Source organism: Syzygium oleosum, unplaced genomic scaffold (assembly GCF_021117445.2).
Source record: "Syzygium oleosum isolate NSW1041296 unplaced genomic scaffold, Sole_v2.1 Sole_v2.04, whole genome shotgun sequence".
Taxonomy (NCBI): Eukaryota; Viridiplantae; Streptophyta; class Magnoliopsida; order Myrtales; family Myrtaceae; genus Syzygium; species Syzygium oleosum.
This window is the reverse complement of record NW_026607488.1, coordinates 3,969,588-3,988,375: the sequence shown is the minus strand read 5'-3', so window position 1 is coordinate 3,988,375 and position 18,788 is coordinate 3,969,588. Positions and strand designations below refer to the sequence as shown.

Below are 18,788 nucleotides of genomic sequence, written 5' to 3'. Positions count from 1 at the left end.
TTGCAAATTATTATGCTTCACGCACAAATACAGTATAGTCTCGCTATGATCCATCTCATGACTTGCTGCATCAGGACTTTCTCGAACGAGTTCCTTTAGAATATTGACAAGGCCTTGTTAGTAATTAAATCAAATTCATTTCAAAGGAGGTTGCCGATTATGATAAGAGGTTATCGATTCAATGGACAAGTTGTTGATTTACAAGTTTGATGTCGATGTCTATTTGGCTCCCAAGACTGGTGCACGAATTGAGAAGAGTTTTTATTGTAGTATTGTTTTTCAAGAGTCTGTTCAAATTTCTATGTTTTGACTGTTCATGTTTTTATGTCTAGTTTATTACCTTGTTAGTAATTAAAAAGAAAAGGACAATGGAGAGGATGAAGAACGGGATCACAGAAAAGCAAACCTAGAAGTAATCAGAGTCGATGACCGTGGCGAACCCAGATCTCACGTGACCTCAAACAGCCTAGGCAATGCGACGCCAAGGGCCGTGTGACCTTGGTGACCTCACCCTAGGTTGCGTGATTGAAGTTGAGGTAGAGAAAAATCTCCCCTTTTGGAAACGTTTCAGGCCAAGAGTTTTGTTAAAGATTTGTATCGAGTTTGAGCCGGCAAAGGAAATTGATCTAAATAAGAAAGTTCATAATTTGAATAAGTTTTAACTTTGCATCTAAATCTTTTGTACATAATAAGTGGGTCTTCTTTGTGAAGAGTAGCCAAAAGGCTACTTTGTCATGAATTACACTATGAAACAATCCAAGAGCATTGAAGCCAATTAAATGGTGTAGAAACATTTGAGAATTCTTTTCTGAGATTGAGAAATCACTTCATGAGAAATTATGAGGGCTAAATATTATGTGAGTTATTGGATATAATTAGAGATTGGAAAACATTGAAAGTATTTAAGTGACTCAAATGTGATTGAAATCTTTGTTTTATCGCTTAATCTATAATGGATACTATGTTGTTCTCCCAAAGGCATATGTCCAATCGACTGAACTACGTAAACTTAGTGTCTAATTTTTTTTTTTATCTCGTTCTGTTTAATTTAAAGGTTCGATCACTTGTTTTTCGCAACAATTGGTATTAGGGATAGGTTTGGCTAAGTTAAAGTGAATCGATTACAACTAAAAAAAGAAAAAGGGAAAATCGACGGATTTGATGAGAAGGATTTTGGTTTCTAGAAGATGGAGATTGAAGATTGTCTTTATTAGATGAATCTGCACTTACAATTATTTGGGAAGAACCCAAAATTGATGAAAAAGCTTATTGGAATTTGCTGGATCAACAAGTGTTGAATGTTATTTAGCTGATGTTGGTTTGTAATGTCACATTTAATATCGTGAAAGAGAAGACTACTACGGGTTTGATGAAGGCCCTCACGCATATGTACGAGAAGTCATTTGCGATCAATAAAGTCTACTTAATGCAACATTTGTTTCCCTTAAAGATAGACGAAGGTGTGTCCATTGCTAAGCACATCAATGAACTCAATGTGGTTGATATTCAACTGAGTTTGATTAAGATTAATTTTGAAGACGCAATACATCTTTGATTATACTTTCGTCATTGCTTGATGATTGGAATATTACAATTACTGCCATTAGTAAGCTCTAAGGGTCAAGAAGCTTGACGTTTGATGAGGTTCACGTTTCGATTCTTAGTGAAGACATTTGTAAAAAAAAGAATCTAATGAACATGTGCTTGATGCTTTAGTAGTTGAAGGTAGAGAAAGAACTACTACTTATGTTAGTAGGAGTACTGTAAACATGAATAGATGAAGTCAGTTTAAGACTAGTGATGATGTCTGTGAAATTGTGGTAAGGTGGGACATCTCAGAAGGAATAGCCTTAAATTGAAGAACGATAAGGGTAAGAAAATTAGAGTTGAGTCTGCATATGATGTTGCAACTATAGCTGACTGTAATTCGGATAGTGCTAAATAAGTCATGTCTATCACTGTGGATTTGTAATTTGACATATGGGTTATGGATTTTAGTTGTTTGTTTCATGCTGGATCAAATTAGAACTGGTTTACTACTTATTAGTGCATAAATAATGGTAAAGTGTAGTTGGGGAATAACGCTAAATGCAATATTATGGGTGCTAGCGATGTTAGAATTAGAATGCATGACAATATCATGAGAAAATTGATTAGAGTGACACATACTTCAGAATTGAAGAAGAATCTAATTTCCTTGAAAGCGTTAGATTCAACTAGGTTTGTTATACTTTTTTTTTTGGCAAAGGGATTGGTTATACTTCGGAAGGTGGAATTCTGAAGGTCGTTCGAGGTGCCTTAGTGATAATGAGATGAATAAAATACAATGGCTTGTATGAGCTTCATGGTGAGACAGTGATGAATTTCGCCACAGGGATATCGCATGCGTCTATTAGAGAGTCTGAATTGTGGAATATTGTAACATCCCGAATTTCGACCCATTTCCGGGATCAATAAAGTGAATATTGTTTATCATTTCATTTTGAAAAGTCTCGCCCAGAATTGATCACTCTCAGGACACTAACCGAAAGGGAATGGCTAATTAGGAGACGGTACGTGGACCAGGGATCTGATCGTGAATGGGACACTGATTTCGAGAAGCGACGAGGAAATATTTTGGGCCAATATGGGCCGATCCTAGGAAAGTGAAGGATATGATTTGGCCAACGATGTACGATTAGATCGCAGGTGATTCCGCACGACCGAAAGTACACGTGGCGATCAAATCTCGAACTTAACCCGACCGATCGCGACCTCCGGCACTAGTGATAAATTCTCATGTTTCCCGGTTATTGAGGCCGTCACAATTCGAGTATCCCTAGGTCGATATGCGTAATCCCTAAACAGCCGCCCGTTAGTTAGAGACTTTAAAATTTGAAATTGAGCGATTTTGATCGCGGAAAATTGACCCAGACTTGGGCGTCGATTTTCGAGATCGTATACGACTATTTTTCGTGGCAGATGCCATTTTAGGGTGGCCACACATATTTGGAGTGTGTACGGTCGAAAAATGGAAATTCGACCCGGAAATGAAAAATTACCATTTTTGCCCCTCAAGACTTTGAAGCCGATTTTCGAGGGCGTAAGTAACTATTTTGCGTGGCCGACACCATTTTTGAGTGGCCACGTATATTTGGGATTGGTATGGACAAAAATTGAAATTTCGGTCCGAAATTGGAAAATTACCAAAATGCCCCTATGCCTATTTTAGTTATTCCGAATTTTGGGCATTTTTGGAGGTTTAATTAAGGTTTTATTTAATTAAATGAGATCAGCCCAATAATTGAGCTTCTTGACCAAATTGCCCATGAATTATTGGATAAGAGGAAATGAGGGCCATTGGATTAGGGGTAGTATAGGCAAGTGGGCTTGATGTGTGACACATGGATTCCACTAAGGAGCCCTTTGACCAGCCTTGGACCCGTTGGACCGGCCATTCTCTTCCCTGTTCATCCCATTCACGCCGTCCTCCTCCTTCCGCCGTTCGCTGGTTACGTCGGAGCGCCGCCATACGCCGGAGCTGCTGGTCGCCGGAAACCGCTTTGCCTCGCCACCATCAGCCCAGCCCTCTCTTGTTTTTCGCTCTCTCTCTCTCTCTCTCTCTCTCTCTCTCTCTCTCTCTCTCTCTCTCTCTCTCTCTCTCTCTCTCTCTCTCTCTCTCTCTCTCTCTTCGTTCGGTGTGAGGACACCGCCGTCGCTGGAGAGCCAAGCAAGCCGGATCGCCGCCGCCGGGCCGCCGTTCACGCCGCCGTCCGCCGTCCGTACAGCCGCCGCCGCCTACGCCGAGCACCGCCAACCACCACCAATAGCAGCAGCATCACCATCACCGTCCTTCCCCTGTTTTTGGCCGAGACCGCCGTCGGAACGCCGCCGCCGATCTTGCCGTCCATCGGCGATTGGCCACCCGTTCCCGTCGACCGATTTGGATTAGGCGAGTATAAATTCCTAAACCCGAATTAGGACTAATTTGCCTCTCTAAATAGGTTTAGGTGAATTTTGAGGTTAATTAGACCGGTATTAGGCTTAATTATGGGCTGATTGACTAATGGTCGATTGTGGGACATATTTGGGCGTTAATGAGCTAATTAGGAGGAGGATTAGCGCCCTAATGTGGCTGTTTTGTGGCTGTCCCCATTGGATCCGAATTTGGACAATTCGGCTTAATTGAGATTTAATTGGGTTTTGCCGGGATTACATAATTTGCGGTCGACTGGTGCCTTTCTGTGCTAGTTTTCATATACCATGCCGTGTGGTTTCGAGACCGATTAATGCGGTGTACGATTGGCTATTGTCTTGGCGTGTATTAAGGTGCACGTGAATGTGAATTTATGGGTGGAATTTGCTAGCACTTAAACTGGGCACGTGTGGCATAGGTTGAGCACGCATTGATTTTGTTGAGTTGTGTACTCATGATTGTAATTGAGTGCTCATATGGCATAGCCACGCATCTTGCTTGCGGAGTATGGGTATGAGGCTGAAAAGTGTGTGGGAATGCCTGTGTGAGCGATATATTTTTTGGCCTTCGAGTCGTGGCCTTCGGGTCGATATATTTGTTGGCCTTCGGGTCGTGGCCTTCGGGTCGATATATCTGTTGACCTTCGGGTCGGAATAATTGTTTTATTCATGAAAATAGCAATTGTGTACCGAGTATGTTAGCCATGTGCATGTTCGGTGAATTGCACGTGAATATTGTTAGAAAATGTCTAACCTGCAGGATCGTAGTACGAATGATCTGGGCCACGAGCCTAGGTCAATTGTTGTGATGTTTATGATGTATTATTATGCATGTTTAATTCGCCTGTCAGGAGGAGCATGTTAGCCTAGTTTAGGTTTAGGGGTTATTTACTTGCTGAGATTCGTCTCACGGTTGTTGGAAACCGATATTTTAGACCCTTGGCAGTGAGGATGGCAGAACCACTCGTGCGTTTTGGGATTCCCCACTTCATCGAGAAGACTTTTTCCGTACATCCCGTAGGAGAGGGGAATATGTATATTAGATACTATACCTTAGTATGGGTAAATGTCGGGGAGGCGCAATCTGAGACCCACGAGTACGTCGCCTGAAGTTATAGGACTTGGGCTGGAGAAGAGACCGGACCCCTCCGATCTTTTGATATCCCATTTAACGGGAAAGGCGAGATTGATCCCCAGTGTCCAGATGGAGATATAGTAGACCCCAGTACTTCAGATGAGGAGAGTATGAGTTCCGATGGCATTCCTGTGGAGTACGAGGTTGATGAGGATGAGCCGATGGACATGGGACCAGAGGATGATGAGTTGGAGCAGCTGATGGAGGAGGATCCCGAGCTCGAGGATATGGATGCTGAGGACGAGTCCGAGGAGGCAGAATCCGAGTTGGACTCATTAGATTCCGAGGAGGAGATGCCTGACAGCTCTTCGTCTTCTGAGTCTTCTGATTCTGACCCTAACTGGGTCCCTTAGGCCTGCCTCAGTTAGTTAGGTCGGGCTGCACCTTTTTGATCGGAGCCCGCCTTAGTTTAGTCTCCCCGGGCCACTGACCCTTTTTGGCCTTAGTGGCCGTTGCTTGTTTTTGGTGGTAGTCGGTATTCCCGTAAATGGATATTGTATCTACCTTTAATAGAAATGAAATGTGTATGTTTTAATCATGACGATCTCTCGTGTTGTGCTATCCTTGGTTATTTTGTTTATGGTACGGGTGTATATATGTATTTATATACGTTGCTTCCGCATGGGTATTGATCTTTGAGCGTTGGGTGTTGGGTCGACGACGCGTCCTGGGGCGTCGCACCAAATCGACCTGTGGCGGGATGCTCGCGCTTCGTGGGGTACGGGGCGTGACAAATATTCAGTTGAGACACATTAGCAAGAGAAGGTTGAAGGTTTTTAGTAAAGGAATCTACAGTGTGGTTCGAAAAACTGAATGTATGAAAGTGTTGTGACTTAGGCAAATGGGAGAAAGTCCAGGCCTCGTTGAGTAGGAGGACACGGCGGCCGCTGCAAAACCTGGGGGGCAGAGCGGCCGTAAGTGCAGATCTTGGTGGTAGTAGCAAATATTCAAATGAGAACTTTGAAGACCGAAGAGGGGAAAGGTTCCATGTGAATGGCACTTGTACCTGGGTTAGTCGATCTTAAGAGACAGGGGAAGCCCGTCTGATAGTACTTCGTGTGCGAGCTTCGAAAAGAAATCGGGTTAAAATTTCTGAACCGAGACGTGGTGGCTAATGATGTTAGGGAGTCCAGAGACATTGGCAGGGGCCTCAGGAAGAGTTATCCATTTTTTTAAAAGCTTGCCCATCCTGGAAATGGCTCAACCAGAGGTAGGGTCTAGCGGCTGGAAGAGCACCGCATGTCGTGTGGTGTCCGGTGTGCCCCCGGCGGCCCTTGAAAATCTAAAGGACTGAGTACCGTCCATGCCCAGTCATACTCATAACCGCATCAGGTATCCAAGATGAATAGCCTCTGGTCGATGGAACGATTTAGGTAAGGGAAGTCGGCAAAATTGATCCGTAACCTCAGCAAAAAGATTGGCTCTGAGGACTAGGCAGGGGGGTCCTAATCTCGAACCTATCGATTGTCGACGGACTGCTCAAGCTGCTCTAGGCGAGAGCGCGTCCTCATGTGCCGGCCGGGGGACAGATTGGGAACGACTCCTTCGGGGGTCTTCCTTGGGCGTCGAACAGTCAACTCAGAATTGGTAGAGACAAAGAGAATCCGACTGAATAATTAAAACAAAGCATTGCAATGGTCCCTGCAGATGCTCACGCAATGTGATTTCTGCCCAATGCTCTGAACGTCAAAGTGAAGAAATTCAACCAAGCGCAAGTAAATGGAGGGAGTAAGTATGACTCTCTTAAGGTAGTCAAATGCCTCGTCATCTAATTAGTGATGCGCATAAATAGATTGACAAGATTTCCACTGATCCTGTCTACTATCCAGCCAAACCACAGCCAAGGGAACGGGCTGCCCAAGCGAGCAAGGCCAAGTGAACCTAGATCTCATAGGACCTTGAGTGGCCCAAGCAAGGCGATGCCAATTGTGGCGTGACCTCGGGCAGCGAGGCAAGGCCAAGGGTGTTAGTGGTCTACCCTAAGAATCAATCGAGGTTGATACTCTAATATTAGTTGTGGATTAGGTTGTGTCGGAAAACCGACCTTCACTATACTTAGGTAGTCATAATGTCTTGCTAGTAACCGCTTATGACTTGTGGGCCAAAAAGGATTTTGAGCACACTGCTAATATTTAGTGAACCTACGGGGTCACACACAATAGCGAACTGAGTTAATATTTTCTATGCGCCGGGATTTACTTAAAATAAGAAGTAGATTTTAATTTATTCTTCTATTCAACTTATCTACGCGGTCGTGCATGTTATGAGATAACGATTAAACGTACGATTGAAGGTGGACAGTTTGGCGGGCCCAAATCGCCCGGCCCCACTTCTTTTAATTCGCATAGATAATGAGGCTATATATATATATATATATAGCGTGTGGGTGACAAAAAACCCTAAGAGAGAAAAAAACGACTCCAAGAGAATATGAAGATAATCGTTGTCTGTTCAAAGATCTTTGAGAAAGTCTCGAAGATCAAAGGCGATCAGGAAAAAGAAGTCCAAGATCTTTAGCTAGCACTTGGATCGTTGGAGACTTTCGTTCGTGTATGTGGATACTAATAGAGGCGCAACACTTGGGGCGCTAATCCAGACACAATCGATTGTCAATTTACCTTCGATCTGCAAAAAGGTACGTGTCGAACTTCTATTTAGATTTTAATATACGCATGGATCCTGTCTAGGATTTCGGTTTATAAATTCCGTTGCGTTTTTAGCACTTGAGGAACCCTACAAAGAGTGGCATGATCTCGGTGGCCCTCGGCAAGCATTGACATCCGTTGACAAAAAACTAGAACGATGAACAAGGTGCGCTTGGTTGCTCAAAGAAGACGAACATTAGGAAATGCTATCTTTGCCTCAAACGCCTTTACATTTTCATCGCCAAACACCTCGGCATTTTGCCAAAGGTCTCTATGGGCTTAAAGGACTTTAAAGCTGTGCCACATGCAGCCTTAGGGAACACAAAATTCTGCAAAAACTTGCTGGCATTTTGTCTCATCGGAGACTGATTAATTAGTTAACTGGTAAAAACAAATCACTGTTAAAACTTTTAACTTTTAACAATTCTTTGTTTTCAGAATTTGGTTCCTCTCCTCCATCATGTTTTAGCTACAAAAACTATATAAACGAATCCATTTTACTGCAACCATTATGTTTTTATTCTGTCATTGTCCTAGCAATCGTAGAAAATAGACAAACCAAGACCAACGTGTCTTTCTAGGCATTGCCTTAAACGACATGTAACAAATAATTCATCCACATTTAATTACCAGAAACAGTCTCCCAAAAATTAAAGAAGAAACTTTAGGAGCAAGTATTTTTTTTGGTCAAATTAGGAGCTAGAAAAGAATTAATAATGCAAACATGAGTTCTTTTTGGTGAGTTAAGAATTTCTAATGACTAGAAGCTAGTATTAGGACCATGTACATGCAAATTAGCCTTTTATTTCTTTTCTGTTTTCGTATTGGTCCCTTCTTCTGTTCTGGGAGAATTGAAGACTAATCATTAATCATTAATTGTGGCACATTCTTTCTATTTCCTTCTACATTACATAGATTAGTGGAGGAAGAAGAGAGAGATGAACTAACCGAAGGCTTGTTCAGTTTCGTTCTTTGCATGTGTACGAATTTTGATAAAATATTTAGTGGGTACAATATATTTTTTTATGCAAAATGTCTTACCTACAACAATCAATAGTGTTGACGAGTAATCATTAAAGTCTCAGAATTTTAGAAACTATCATTCTCCACTTAGTTTTTGATTATGTCGTGCATTGCACAGGCTATTGGTCATGTATAAGTTGATCAAAGAGCCTTACCAAAAGCACACAAAAAAAAAGTATAAAGATTTTGGGAGTTCCTACTACAAAATGTTTAATTAGGCCCTTCAACTATTGTTGGTAAACAATCATCAATTAAACAAACTAATAGCCACTGCTGCTGAAGGCGGCAAGGCAGTCTGGTTCTACAAGGGAATGACCTTGATAGAGCGGGATTGAGGCATGGAGGAGGAAGAGGATGAGTTCAGGGAATGAGGGAGAGCTCATGGAGGCTTACATCATCTCCACGAAAACCGTCGATGGTGCATTTGTTTGGTAGGAGCAATAATTAAGGCCAGTCAATGGGGCTATTCTACACAATTATTTTTTCGTTTTTCCTTTTTTTCCCTTTTCCTGTTTCTCTTGCTTTCGGAGAAAAGCGTATTTTCCTAGGGAAATTCGATGATTAGCTGGAATGCGTGATGGTTTTGTTGGGATTTTTAGGGGTGGTTGGTTCAGCGTGAAGATTCTCTCTTTTTTTTTTCGTTTATATATATTGTTTGAGCTTAAATAATGTCGGATGAGTTTTGTTGTGATTGTTGTAAATCGAGAAAAGAATTCACGTTCAAAAAAACTTTGGAATGTCAAGCGAGGCTAATAGCTAGTACTTTGCAAAAAGGAAAAGACTAATGAAAGCAGCTACTGGGAAAATAAAAAGAAGGGTTGAGTCCTTATTGGTAAAATTATCACCTAATTAACTAACTCCTATATATTTTTTTATTTACCGTCGGTACTCATGACCGTTTGTATTAATCAAAAAATAAAAAATAAAAACGCATGTTGATTGGAAAAGGAAACAGCGCACGCGCTTGGCGGTGAGTGCGCTGAGCATGCTGTACAATTCATGCTGCTGCACTGTCTCCCCATGCTCACATGCCTCATCCCCTCTGCCTTCGTCCATCCACCGACTGCAATAATGGCGAGCAACGAAGTCCAGAGATCTGGTCGCCATGACTCCATATTGAGCAACCGAATTTGATTTGCCGCAGCGAAGGAAGAGGGAACTCGAGTGACGATGGACGAGCATGGCCGCTGTCGACGACAAAGGGAGTGGCTCGGCCAAGGACGCGCAACAGTGGTCGGCTTTGACGCAGGGCGGAGGACTTCTCTAGTGACTGGATATAGGAGTTGGCTATGGACAGATGAGGAAGATGAAGAGAAGTTGATTTTTTATATTTTTTATTTACTTGTCACGTTATGGACACGTCTCAATTTCTGATTGGAGTTGAAATAAAAATATTTGCCACGTCAGCCATTGACGAGGCTCTACCTAATTACTAAATACTTTCTCAATCTCTCTCTCCACCGGCGCTTCTCATGTGCCGCCTGACTCCACTATCCTTCCCCTTCACCTCTTGATTTTTTTTTTCAAGGTTTTTTTAAATTTGAAAACAATTTTTATATTATAATTACCCCCATGAGATGCAACATCATCGCATCTCCATTTATACTTTTAAGGGAAGGACCAACTTGAAAAAAGGAGTCTACAGTTTAGAAATACAAGTGCACAAAAAAAATTGAGAGAATTTTTCCCACATTTTGCAATAATTTAGAGACCTGACGCCATTTTTAAAATGAAAAAAAAAACTTCTCATTGGCCTTTATGGTCTCCAAGGAGTCTTTAAAAATTCCAAACTTGTTAAAAAGTCTTGGACACCTTCCCCTGTGTCCACTTGCTTACGCAGAACGTTGCCTTCCCCTGTGTCCACTTGCTTACGCAGAACGTTGCCTTCCCCAGTGTCCACTTGCTTATGCAGAACGTTAGGTGGGAAAAAGACAATTAATCTTTGACTTTAAAGTGAGCCGGCCATGTTTTTTAGGTATTGGCATTCACTTTCCTTGTTCATGTCCAAAACCTCAGCTCATTTCTTGCCAGGCCACGCCACACCAAGATTTTTTCTCTTTAGGTGAGAGAGAGAGAGATCTGGAAGCAACAAGCTTCCTAGCTATGGCAAACTCAGAGGCCGGATCGAGTTGTGATGCTGCACGAGCCTTAGAAAGTGAGTTCCATGTGTTCTTGAGTTTCAGAGGGCCTGACTGTCGCCATGGATTCACAGATTTCCTCTATCACGGTTTGGTAGATGCCGGAGTTAGTGTATTTAAGGACGAGGATGAACTCCAGGAAGGTGAAGTGATTGGTGGGAACCTTCTAAAAGCTATCAACAGCTCCATAATCTACATACCCATCTTCTCTCGGAGTTATGCTTCGAGTAAATGGTGTCTCCGTGAGCTTGCGCACATAATAGACAACGTTTCTAAGTCAGAGAGTGAAAAAAGTATTCTTCCCATTTTTCTGGATGTAGAACCTGAGGATGTTAAACTTAAGACTCCACGATACACCGACGCTTTACGGGAACACGGGAACAAGTTTCCTGACGAAGTCAAGGCATGGAGAAAGGCTCTTGCAGAGATAGATGAAATCAAGGGATGGAACGTGAAAAAGGATCAAAGGTAATACTCTTTTAAGATTCCTACCTATTTCTTTTTTCAGTTTTAGGGATACCACGTTGCTCTCTCATTCCACTTTCCATCCGCTGCTTTTAAAATCTTCCCTGAAATTTTCGCCTACGATGTCAATCACTTCAATGACATCTGTGAATGCTATTCTGATCAAGGCTAAGAATATACAAGAGCACCCATTTGCAATTATTATTTGGGATGATTACCAAAATCAACTTTAGATTTTGCATTCATATACACAGGTTGCTTCTTCAGACAAAAATTTCAACCACAAAATCTGTTTACCCATGTGAAAAGAGTATCAGTTTCCATTTTCATTTACGGGTAAAGGACGGAATACATTAGAGATCGCTTCCACTGCTGACTTTATTTTACACGTTTCTGAGTACCCTCAAGAAACAACAATTACACAAGGGAACTAAAATTCGGTGAAAAAATTCATGTGTGATGTGTGGGTAAGAAATTAATCTAGTCAATTAATGAAAGCGCTTGTATATATTGCAGCCAAGCAGCAATTGTCAAATTGGTTGTTGAAAAGGTTTTGGAGAAGCTGGAGATAAAACAAAAATCAGTGACCGAACATTTAGTTGGACTTGAGGATCGAGTAAAACACTTGACAGAGTTATTAGATGTCAACCATCGTGATGTGCGGTGCATTGGAATTTATGGAATGGGTGGCATCGGTAAAACAACTCTTGCCAAGGTTGTCTTTAATCAACTATCTTCCAACTTCGGAAAGTGTTGTAGCTTCCTTGAGAATGTTCGAGAGAGCTCGTCGACCAAGGACGGCATAGTCCAGTTGCAGAAAAAATTACTATCTAACATTGTTGGTTCTCCATCTGCAGAACAATTAATGGACAGTGAACAAGCAATGAGGACGATTGGAGACACACTCAGCACTGAGAAGCTCCTTGTGGTTCTGGATGATGTTGATAAAAAAGAGCACATTGAGAAATTAATAGGAGGTTATTCATTATATTCAGGATCTAGGGTAATCATTACAACGAGAAACAAAATTATTCTGAATGTTAAGGGACTTGAAGATGAAATTCTATGGTATGAGATGCTAAAGATAGATGATGGTCTTGCACTTCAGCTTTTTTGTCAGCATGCCTTTGGTAGAGACTTTCCTTCGAATGATTATCATCGGCTGTCAAGTAAAATTGTCTCAAATATGGGAGGGCTTCCTTTGGTCATTAAGGTGATAGGTTCGTTACTTAATGGGAAAGACAAAGCATTTTGGCAAGAGACGTTGGTCAGGTTAAGGGAAGTACCCGCGGAAGAGATTCTGGAGACGTTGAGGATTAGTTATGATAACCTAGACAAACATCAGCAACAAATTTTTCTCGATATCGCATGCTTCTTGTTCAATGAGAATAAGACCGATGCAATTTACATGTGGGCCGATTGTCAATTTTATCCCATAAAAGGAATTAAAGTCCTTACTGATAGGTGCTTGATAAAGCTATTGGACAATGATAAGATCTGGATGCATGATCAACTAATAGACCTTGGAAGGCGTATTGTCCGTCAAGAAAGTCGATTCAACCCTGGAAAGCGAAGTAGGTTGTGGATTGCAAAAGAAGCCCTTGAAATCATAAGAACCAAAAAGGTAATTAAGAAACCTTCCATTTTCAAATAGAAGTTGTATATCCTGATTTTAAGGATTCATTTTTAGTTTAGGATCTTTATAATTTTTTTTCTGCTAATTCGAGTTGTAAACATAGTGGTTGGAAGTTGACAATTTTTTTTCACATCAATGCAAAATTTTACTTGCAGATGAAGGACGAGGTTCAAGCACTTAAGATATTTAGGTCCGTTGACTCCATAGATATTACAAATGAGGACTTTGAAAGGTTACAAAACCTAAGATTTCTCGAGTTAAACTGGGGAACTTTTGCTGGGGACTTTACAAGATGCCGTTCAAATTTGAGATGGTTTTCTTGGCATTCTCCTTTGGATTTTAGAGCAAGCAATATGTATTTCGACCGTCTTGTTGTTTGTAAATTTGATGCTATTGACTTCAAGGATGATTCAAAAGCATGGGACTTGATCAAGGTAAATTACACGTTTTAATTCTAGTAGGATAGTTCCCATGTGTGCTATGCACTGGTTCTTACACTTAAAATGCCATTCATTTTTACAGGGGGCACAAAATTTGAAAGTTCTGTCCCTTACTCGGTGTACTCGCATAACGACAATTCCAGACTTCTCAAAATCCTCATGTTTAGAGAGGTTGACTCTTGCAAACTGCTCTGGTCTAAAGAGAATTGAGAGCTTCATCGGAGATCTACAATCGTTGATTGAGTTAAAGATCGAAGAGTGCGGGGGTCTTACGGATTTGCCTGATGAAGTGGGGGCACTAGTGAAGCTTAAGCACTTCTCAATGTCAGGTTGTAGAGGGTTGAGAGAACTTCCGGGCTCACTTGGGAATTTAACTTCATTGACGGAGTTAGACTTATCAGGTACGTACATTGCCAAACTTCCAAGCTCCAATGAAAAGTTAAAATACAAATATTTGTAGTCTGAAACTTGAGAATTTTTCTTTGACAGACACGATAATAAGAGAACTTCCCAACTCCATTGGAATGTTAAAATCATTACGCATCTTGCGTTTACAAATAGGTGCATTAATTGATCGGGAGCATCATGTTTGGCAGTTACCCAGTGGCATCAATACATTGGTAACTCTTGAAGAGTTGGATCTCTGTGGGCGTAATGAAATGACAGGTGAAATTCCTGCTGGAATTGGAGAATTGTCATCTTTAAGAATCCTAAATTTAGAGCACACACGTATTTACGGAATTCCAAAGACAATCAACATGCTTCATCACCTCCAAACCCTAAACTTAAGGTCGTGTCATGAGATTCAAGTGTTGCCAGAGCTTCCCACAAGTTTGACCTGCCTACTTCTTGAATCGAAATCATTGCGCTCAGTCCCTAATCTGTCGAACCAAACTAACTTGGTTGAACTGCAACTAAGTGATGGCTCTGGGGATAAAAAGAAATCAAACCTAATCACAGGAAGCAACTTAAGGTGGATTGGGAGGTTATCTAGATTGAAAAAGTTAGAGTTAGATTTGCTAAACGTCCCTACACCTCCAGAGTTGGCTTCTCTTTCTCACCTGGAAGAGCTTAAGTTGTCTTGCTTAGACCTAGAAACCCTCGTGCAGCTTCCGTCCTCAAACTGGAGTTTGAGAAATTTGTCGACTTTGGAGTTCTATTGGTGTGAAATGGAAGACATTCCACTAGATAGACTTCCACGACTGGAGAAATTAAGTGTTTACCATTGTAAACGGCTTCAGAGATTATCCAGTCCTTTGGAATTAAGGAAGCTGTGGCAAGTGCATGTGTCATGTTGTCAAGAGTTAGTTGAGATCCAAGTTGACCATCTTTCGAAATCATTGGAATCCTTGAGCGTTTATGAGTGTGAATCTCTAACAAAAATAGGTGGTTTGCGGTACTCGATGAACATGGAGCATTTGAGAATCCAAAGGTGTAGACAACTTATTAATGTTGAGGGCCTAAATGACCTAGAGTCTCTGAAATCCTTGGAGGTCACACAGTGCCCGTCATTGAGAAGCTTGATAGATGCATCTTGCACAAATATACCGGATGATTGCCTCGTCAAAATACACGGGTGTGGAGACTTTATCAAAGATTCTACTCAGGACAACGCCTTTGGAATCTCTTTGAAGAGCTACAGAGACGAGATTCTTCTGGATAAATCAAACTTTGAATCCAAGTCAGACAAGGTGCGACATCTTCTTCATCAATAAACAGTACACGTGCGTGAATTGATTTGTTATAGTTTCAGTTGATATTTGTAATAATAATTGCCCTCTTGAACTTTGGCATTGCTCCCGACCAAAAAAAAAAAAAACCTTTGGCATTGTTGAACAATAGGCTGCAAACTTTAAAAATTATAGACTACCCCCCACCCCGTTCAGTCAGCATGGCCGGTAAGTGTTACCTAAAATGCACTGACTCACTTTTCTTGACCGAATATTTTTTACTAATTTTGTTGCCCATGCATCATTATTTATTTTCTTAACTTCATAAACCATGCAATAGATAATATTCTGTTCAAAATGAGTTAGTGCATTTTCAATTAACATTTCACAGTCGTACAAACGGAAAATGAGTTGTATATTCATTTTTCAATAGGCATAATGAATGTACAAGTTTCACATTATACGTATAATATTTGTAATTATGGAATATTCGATCCGATTATTGCATTAATGAGTTGTGGTGAAATTAATGTCAAATGATTTGATCACAGTTGTACAAAAGAAAAAAAAAGCTTATTAGATTATGTCGGGTGCCGTCACATGGGAAATTGAATGATGAACAAGGGGCAGCTAATTCGTGGTATATATGTTTGATATTATGATGGTCCATCTCCTGTAATTCGTTAGCATCTATGAAAACAATACGTAAAATAAGCATGAGTGCAATATGAAGAGGTACTCTTGTGCTAGTAGAGGAAGGAATAAAATGTAAAAGAAAGTCTTGTGTGTTAGAGGAAGCCATTTAAAGTCGCCATTTTTCCTTGCACCGTAATTGCATTACTCACTCACTCTGTCTCATTTTCTCTCACTTCACGGACAAAGACTGAAGGCGGGGAAAGGACCACAACGACAAGCGAAGAATCTTGCACCAAGGAACAGGAAAAGGTAAAGGAAAAGGAGAAGGTGAGTGATTAGCGGAGACGATTGGAAGCTGATTCTCTTGTTTCTTCTCTTAGGTTGCTGATTTTATTTCCTTACATCGAGTCACTCAAACGCCCCCCGCTCTTTTGAGGTTCCCATTTTCTGTTGCATAGTTTTTGGCTCTTTAATATAGCCAGTCAACACATGAAATCATTCTTTAAATAATTAATTCATAAAAATTGCTTTCACAGATAAGATATCAGATAATAAATCAGATATTATATATTTCACAAACATCATATCATGTCATTGTCTACTGATTCTTTTTATTTTGCAATAGGCATAATGAATGTAAAGACTTCACATTATACATATAATGATTTTAATTATGGATTATTATTATTGCATTAATAAGCTGTGGAGAAATTAATGTCAAATGATTTGATCACGGTTGTACAAAAGGAAAAAAAAAAAAGCTCATTAGATTCTGTCAGGTGTGGGCACATGGGAAAATGAATGATCAACAAGGGGTAGCTAATTTGTGGTATAAATGTTTGATATTATGATGATCCATCTCCCATAACTCGTTAGCATCTACCAAAAACAATACTAGGTAGTAGTAGTAGAGGAAGGAATAAAATTTAAAAGAAAGTCTTGTATGTTAGAGCCTCTAACTTAGAGGGAGCCATCTTGACCAAAAAAAAAAACTTAGGAAGCCATGCTGCCTTTTTTGGCCAAATATCCTCCATTCTTTAGCCACACGGTATCCGCCATTTTAAAGTTGCCATATTATGTTGCATCGTAATTAATTGCGTTAGTCACTCTCTCTCTCTCTCTTTTACGGACAAAGACTGAAGGCGGGGAAAAGGCCACAGCTTGGAGGACGAGCAAAGAATCTTGCAACGTGGGAATGCTGGTGAGTGATTAGTTGAGATGATTGTGAGCTGATTCTCTTGTTTCTTCTCTTGGGTTGCTCATTTTTATCGTTACATCAGTTACTTTTCTTTACTACCGTTTGGCGTTGGATATCTGCGGTTCATAAAGTAATCCTTCCTCCCACTTTTGAGGTTCCTATTTTCTGTTGTACTTTTAATTACCTAGGTTGCATATTCTTTTTCTATCTTAGTCACTTATCTCTCCTTGCCTTCTTGGTGTTGAATAGTTTTGGTTCTTTAATATTGCCACTACATTCATTTAATTATTCTTTAAATGTTGTAGAAAATTGCTTTTGTAGATAAGATAATACAAATTATAGATTTCGAAAACATGGCTTGAAACGGCTGCCTTTAGAAGATACTGGGAGATTCAATGCTCAGTCGTACGAGATGACCACGAGTTGCATAACTTTGACTAAGGCAAAGTTGACTCTGGTTGACTACATCTCCTACATAACTCTTAACTCCACATCATCCCCTAGATTCTCCTCACGCACTCGCTTGCTACTTCCTCTGCTCGACTTCTTCACTTCTCTCTCTCTCTCTCTCTCTCTACTTATACGAGAAGAGAAGAGAAAAAGCCTGCAGGACTCTTAGACCTTTCTCTTTGATTCTTCTATATACTTAAAATGTACAATCACTAGTTCCGTCAAATCCAACACACCTAAAAAAACACATGCTGGTAATCACTCACCCCCAAGTGTTGCCGTACATATTCGGAATCGTGTATCTCATTTTTATTCCCTTCAACCTTTCTTTAGCGATCTGGGACTTTTACTTATAGCGGTTGAAGAGAAAGTGGTCCTTGTCGGGCTAAAAGGGATTTATTTTGACGTTGCTCTGGTTCTTGTTTTTGGTGACAGAAAGCGGTGTTCAAGCTGGATTTGCACGACGACAAGGAAAAGAAGAAGGTCATGAAGATAGCCAGTGGATTTGCAGGTATCAATCAGATCAAGCTTTCTCCTCACCAGTGTCTCTCTAATTCTACAAAAAGAACAAATCCCAGATCTTAATTTTTGCAGTTAAGAAATCCGAGTCAAAACAGAGTGTGACTTTGGCTGCTTATGTGCAGGGATTGAGTCGATCTGCATGGACATGAAGGACAAGAAGCTGACGGTGGCCGGACATATGGATCCTGTGGAGCTCGCGGAGAAGCTGAGGAAGCTGTTTCCCACGGAGATAATCTTGGTCGAACCGGCCAAAGAGGCTCAGAAGAAGGACGATAACAAGATCGGTACAACAAGAAAGACGATAACAAAACCGGACAAGCACTTGATTTTTTCTGCCCCGTTCGGGCCGGACCCTTGTAAGATTAGCTAATGCGGAAGCTAATTCGGATCTTGCAAATTAAGTCCAATGCGAAATTACCATAAAAATAACGAGGAACATAAATGACATTTAAGATTTACGTGGTTCGGTTCGACGTATCGGTACATATATTCATGGGGAGAGCCAGCAGCAAATAATCTACTAATAATCGAATAATCTAAGTTACAATCGCTCACTTATATGCTCGAGTGTTTTTCGCACCTAAATTAAATTCGAAGTCCAAGTGTTTATAAATAAACCACTCAAATGGATAAAATGAACTCACAGCACAAATTTCACGTGTGTAGCTCTCGGCCAAGCAACGAGCTCCGCACTCTTTGGTTCCTCCTTTCGTTCTTCGTGCGGGCTCCCTATGGAAGTCACTGTGCAGCCATTAAACTTGCTTCTGGAGGCTACAGTTCGAAGAAGGAATCGACTTGCGGTCAATGTTCTGCTTCTCGGTTAAAGACCCTCAGAACTCACTGTGGTTTCACTCAAAGGGACAACCAAGGGCTAAA

General features: G+C 40.9%; 1 protein-coding gene across 1 annotated transcript; it reads left to right on the top strand.

Annotated features, from left to right (window-relative positions):
* Positions 1-10,728: 10,728 nt before the first annotated feature.
* On the top strand, positions 10,729-18,282 carry LOC115674330 (disease resistance protein L6-like). The gene is made up of 9 exons (XM_056310753.1): positions 10,729-11,363; positions 11,877-12,984; positions 13,152-13,430; positions 13,519-13,837; positions 13,926-15,127; positions 15,989-16,069; positions 16,878-16,943; positions 17,826-17,901; positions 18,035-18,282. Exons 1-9 carry the CDS (start codon positions 10,861-10,863, stop codon positions 18,280-18,282), a joined length of 3,882 nt encoding a protein of 1,293 aa, XP_056166728.1. The 5' UTR covers positions 10,729-10,860.
* Positions 18,283-18,788: the final 506 nt, after the last annotated feature.